Here is a 6,260-nt window from a genome sequence, read left to right on the forward strand (position 1 = left end):
AGATATCCGGCGACGCTTGGTTATCCGTTACGAGTCCGGCTTTCGACCTTGTGTGTTTCTCCATCCGGTGGTGACTCCTATCGAGCTCTGTAACGGTCTCGAAATGACTCGACCTCGGTTGTAGACGTGGCCGTCGTTCTACCTTGCATCCAGGTCGGGTTTGATGGCCCCGATTTGCTCCGGTCCGGACCCAACCCGGTCGGGCTCAAGCAAAAAAGGGTATCACCTAATACAACTAGCTTAATAGCTAATACTGTCTAGGGGACGAAAAAAAAGTATGCGACACAAATCGACTTTGACCTTAGATATTTCTTGTTTTAAGAAAAAAGAAAAAATTGCAGTTGGACCAAGTCATGTCATGACTCATGCCCATTGGTAATTTGTGTGAGCTTTCATATATAGTTGACTGGAAAAATTGATCTCATGTCATCAATGGCCTGTGGTTGTATGTTCCTTGTCTTATCAAAACGCAGATTTTTCATACTGATATTTCATTTTTTAATATATTTTCATGGCTAGTGTTCACAGATTTTCCCGCAGACCAAGTCCATTATTATGAAGCTTTCTCCAACAAGAAAAAAGTAGCAGAAGAAAAGTTGAATCATTCAATTCCAACCACAGTTTTACCATATACTGAAATTCGAGTGTCACTTTCTTATTATTTTAATTCATGCTAGCCATTCTATTATATAAGTATTAAGTTGACCAGGTCACTTACTTAATCGCAATTATTCCTAACAAAAAAGAATTGCGGCTGATGACTGGAAAAAGTTTACTTATTTCGGTACCAAATATTTTCAAAGGAGAAATGAATTTTCCATATATCGGTTTGGTTTATATTTCTTTATTGCAATTAATAATGGTTATCTAATGTTTACGTAGGCTTTGAAAGGGAATCAAAACCCTCAGTGATGTTTTCGATAATATTCTTGTCTCCTCTGAAATATTTTCAACGATTTAATCACCAAGGTTCAACGCTTGAGAAAGCCCCTAAGCTTATCATAGTAGTATTAATAATATAATTTTGAGATATGAATAATGTGGCCTTTTGAGATGGAGCAAATTCTACTGTTGAAGAAAAAAAAACTTTTTTTTTCTATATTTTGATGGTCAGCATAAATAGTTGAAGAAGGAAAAGAGAGAAGAGCAACAACTTCTCATAATATTTTAATTAAATACTTTTACGATTCCTGTAAATTGTAATCAACTTTGCCTCTTCGAATAGATTAAGTGCCACGACAAAGGCAAGTATGGGGCAACGGTTGCAAGCGTAACCATAGTTTATTGTTGAACTAGACAGAAGTTGCTTCGTACAAGACCTCAACTTTTTTACCTTTGCCTAAAAAAAAAAATTCTGGAGACAAAAAGGAAAAGATATTGGCAGCTTAGATCATCACCCATAACGTAACAAGTCTTTCGTTTCAATTCATGTGACATAGTTTAAATTTATTACATAATTTAAAAAAAATTAAATTTACAATATCGCGAGACTTCAGCTATTATAAATAAAAACATGTCATTAAGAAAAAATAAAATAATAAATATTAAATTGATTTCAAATATATAAGAATATCATGTTTAAGAAGCTAATAACAAAAATCATGTTATAATAGAGATAGGAGGGATAACCATATTAATTTTGCAGAATTTATTTTTTTGTTTTATTTTGCATTTGATTTGGATATTGCTTTGGGGTCGACTAATTCGGATTACCATAAAAAGAATTCCACTTTGCTCTCCACCAAAGATGAGTCCATTTCCATAAGTCGAATATGAGGGTGAAGAGTACATGCACCAAACCATAGGCGGACCTATGCATTAGGAAGAGGGTCACCGAACCCGATTAACTTATGAGGCACTAGCAGTCACGGAGTCATAATTTTTATCAAAGGATGTCAAAATATAAAAAATTAAATATACCGAAAAGTTAAGGAAGTCAAAGTAAAGTAAATATACATAAAACGAAAAAGAATTATCTAAAAATACAGTATAATTTTCGGATGAAGGAGTCTCAAAACTTTAAACCTCGGGTCCGCCTCAACTTTAGTTGCTTTTTGCATAATCCTTGATGAGATGAATAAACCTCAAATATAGATATAACAGGCCACGGTTCCGCCAGTGTTCATGGTCTCTGTCTATAAATTGGTACCATTGACAACAACTGAACATGATACCGTTAATTAATACACACAAACTTGAAAATTCATAGCAACTAATTTCCCAGCAAAGCAAACAGCTCAAAATTTATTCCATCAAATTCAAAACATTTTTATACACTGTTTTTTCAACATTAATGGAAAATTAGCATAGCTCATATATCACCACATCTTTCAGTTCCAGGGTGCCCATATATATCTCCTGTAACCCAAACCAAACAAACCGCAGGATATCAAGGCAATAAAAAAAAAAGGAAAAGATTTAAATGTTTTCCAAATTCAACTACATGCCACCAGAAACCTAAACAGAACATCAACTAATACTGATGCTATAATTTTTATTTTTTAACTTACTATTTCTAATTCACTTCTGCGGACCTTGGTGAAGCGTAAAGATAACTCGGCAACGGACTTGCCCTCGGCGATTTCATCGGCACCTCCGGCAAACGATTCCCGTTGCTATCATAATAAATCACGCCGGAGAAATCCAACGGCTGACATTTATCCCCCATCAATATACCTCTCTGCCACAATCCTCCATCTCCAAAATCCTCATCAACCAGCTCCCCTTCCGCTTTTTTCTTGTGCCTCAAATTAATCGCCTTGTTACTAATCGTCGCGAAAAACTTCTTCGGCTTCGCCAACGGCGATTTAGGCGAATCGCCCCCGAGTTTTTGGGTTTTAATTCCTCGGCTAGCTTTTTTCAACCACAAAGCTAACAGAGACATCGAACCAATAAAGTTCACCATAAGCCGCTTCGACGAGCCCGCTATCGCCGTGGCCGTGGCCCGGCCCGGAGTTCGTGGTGGTGTTAGCAGAACCATTTTCCTCTGTTTTTGGTTTTTGCTCTATGTTTTTGGTTTTTGCTCTAATGAATTGTGAGCAACTGGTGAAAGAGGTTGAAAAGAGTTTGAGTTATTTATAACAGAGGGTGAGCGAGGTGGTTAACCGAAAATAGCCGGTAACTGGTTTACCCGAAATTTGACTTTCGGATTACGATTGGATTTTGTTTTATTTTGGAAATTTCTTAATTGTGTGCACAAGTGGGTTTTCTTTAAAATAATAATATTAAAAAGTCTCAGATTATATGATAATGTAGTTTGCCAAGAACTCAAGTTCAACGGTTTTGTTGCGTTTTAAGTAATTTAATTTTGTTCTCATAATTAAATCTTGGCGCTTTCTTTCAAAGAAAAATAGCATAGAACTATTATTTTGATGTCATATTAAGAGTTTAAATAATTGTGGATGTAAATAATACATTTTCCAATAAATAATAAATACTCAGTACACACTACACAATTCAAATCAAAGACTTTAGCATTTGGAAAGGTCAGTTATTGGCTTCGCTATTTTGACGCAAAATAAGTGTCAATTTACATAATTAAGAAGGAATTAATTTTAGTTTTTTAAAATTTGCCCTTATTTATATATTCTAATGTGTCCAGGTAACAATTAGTTAATGTTAATTTAGTGATTACTTCTCTTTTCTTCATTAGGAGTTCGTATTTCTTTAATGGGTATGAAAATGCTCACTTATTATGAACCGGATAGAGTAATATACCATGTCAGATTCGATGATAAAGTTGTTAACTCAGATATTAATATGCTTCATCATTTTTATAATATTCTTTCCATATTTTATTGCTTCAAAATTCTTAAACTATTTAAATTCCATGTCAGTTATAGAATAAGGATCGTGGATTTAGGCAAAATGAAGAATTGAAGATAAAATAGTCAATATAACAGTAATCAAGATACTATTTCAACAAAATCTTACACATATATGGACAAAAAATGGCAATATTTCTTTTTCAGCAATTTATCTTATATAGGTAAGTAGTTTGTTTTTGTTATAAATAGAATTTTATTTATGGTGAATGTCTATATTTAGAGAGATTCTAGGGTTTATTATTTGGTGGCTAAGTCACCCTCTCCCTATAAATAGAGGGGTCCTATTCATTGTAAATCATCCCAAAATCAATAAGAATCCTTTCTCTCTCTCTTTCTCTGCAAGATTATTCTTCTACTTTTATTGTTTTATAACATGTTATCAGCACAAGACTCTAACCAATTGAGTAGAAGCTTTGGGATTGAGCATAATGATTGTCAATTATTCCATGAACTTCCTTCATGATTAAATTCTGGATTTAAGGTAAGTATTTTACCGTATTTTTCTCTTTTATTCTATACTTTGATTTTAAATACATGCAAAGACAACAAAGTTTGATAATAACTCTAATGGAGTTTGTAAGAAATTATAACCACCTGAAGTGGTAAAATTTCTATGCCTCGCCATGATCAAATTCATGTATGATTGTGGGCAAAGAATTGAAAACCCGTCCCATTGAATTTGCTCCATTCTCATTCCCTTAAGAGAATGTGATAGCAGTATGCGGTAAGTCTGAAAGAAGACAAAATTATTACTATGAATGTATTAATGGATATGGACGTGGCAATAGACGAAATTATAATCGTCATCATTTGTGGTAATGAGAACAATAAGGATTCTCAAAATAATCTTTCACTCTGTGAAAAATATTTGTCATCGATTTGACATGAGATTTTGTAAAGCACATATAGATGATTATAGTCCGTTCATGATGCGAATGTGACAACATCTGATTTATGATTACATATTCATTCTTCAAAGAATATGAACGTGCTAGTGGTAGTGAATATACCGCACTCACCTCTAAAAGGAGGTTTGAGATGATATAAGAAAATAATGTCATTACTATGGCATGAATGGTCATTGGTCACGTACCTATTGTACGCCAAAATATTTTGGCATTGTGATTGTTAAAAGATAACGGTAATACAAGAAACAGATCTTGCATATAATTTTGACCATAACCATAATGGTATAACTTTCTCTTTAAAAGAGATATTCACCATATGGGTGTTGATGAATATGTGGTACTACAAAATTAATTGAGAACTCTGCAAGAGCCAATTATACTATTTTGGAGAAACACAATTAATTACCAATAAGGAAACTTATTCAGTTTCCAAAGTATACGCGAAAGTGGTTGAGTATATTGAGACTATAAATAAAGGAAAGATTTAATATCTTCTATTAGTACAACTTGTAGCGGGGTAATATATATGTGAAAAGCTACCCGCTTTATTCTTCAATTTGTACTACATAAACAAAAGAATACCACAATGAAGTGGGTATTTATTGATATAAAAACCCATATCATAATAAACTTGGAGTTTATTGATAATTGCACACGTCATGGCGTAAATTTGAAGTTTATCAATATTGATAATTTATTCAGTTGGCATAATTGGTTTAGCCATATCAATTTAAGTATGATGTGCAAAAAATAAAAGAGAATTCACATGGGTAAATATTAAAGAACTAGAAAGTTCTTTACGAATTCTATTATGTTGCCTGTTCTCATTAATTAATATACCAATTAAAATTGGGATTGAATCCCATGAATGCTAGAAATATCAAAGGTGAATATGGGCCCATTCACCTGCCATGTATACCACATAAGATGCATCTATGAGATGGTTACATGTGCGATTATTAATAACCCGCAACATGGTATTTTGCGAGGTAACTTGCTCAATAATTTAATTTCGAGCATAATTTCCAGATTTTCTATTCAAGAAGTTCATCTTGATAAGTTGGTTTAGCAAAATGATTTATTAAGTGCCTCTACTTAATAGCTAAACAATTACTTATGAGAACAAAGTTATCTATATCGGTTTGATATAGGTTATATACGAAAGTATATTATATTCTCCCCTTACAAGTGGTTCATAGTCAGGAACCAAATAATTCCATCTTATTATTATTGATGTGCGGTGTATATTTTGATTAACACCATAAAGCACAAAGATGAGTTCTCAAAGTTGAGAAAACAAGTTAGTTTTTCTAACATGAGGGGGAGACATGATAAACAGTTGAGAAAAAGTTACGTGGAATGAATTATCATTTGTTCATATAGATCCTCGAATAAGATAATATGAATTTGAAGTTCATAAAAAGGATAATTCATGTGCAATTATTGCAAACCATGCCAGTGCATTTGCTGAACCAAAGAAAGTAACTATATTCCCATTGCAAATGCTCATATTAAGTCCTATAAG

General features: G+C 33.1%; 1 protein-coding gene across 1 annotated transcript; it reads right to left on the reverse strand.

Annotated features, from left to right (window-relative positions):
* Positions 1-1,940: 1,940 nt before the first annotated feature.
* Positions 1,941-3,066, reverse strand: LOC109221780. Its single transcript, XM_019386228.1, has one exon. The coding sequence runs from the start codon at positions 2,978-2,980 to the stop codon at positions 2,516-2,518; it is 465 nt and encodes a 154-aa protein (XP_019241773.1). The 5' UTR covers positions 2,981-3,066; the 3' UTR covers positions 1,941-2,515.
* Between the last annotated feature and the right edge of the window lie 3,194 nt (positions 3,067-6,260).

Source organism: Nicotiana attenuata, unplaced genomic scaffold (assembly GCF_001879085.1).
Source record: "Nicotiana attenuata strain UT unplaced genomic scaffold, NIATTr2, whole genome shotgun sequence".
In the NCBI taxonomy this organism is placed as follows: Eukaryota; Viridiplantae; Streptophyta; class Magnoliopsida; order Solanales; family Solanaceae; genus Nicotiana; species Nicotiana attenuata.

Bases quoted from the DNA above. Each gene is read 5' to 3' on its own strand.
- LOC109221780 (XM_019386228.1), bottom strand. From the start codon at position 2,980: ATGGTTCTGCTAACACCACCACGAACTCCGGGCCGGGCCACGGCCACG.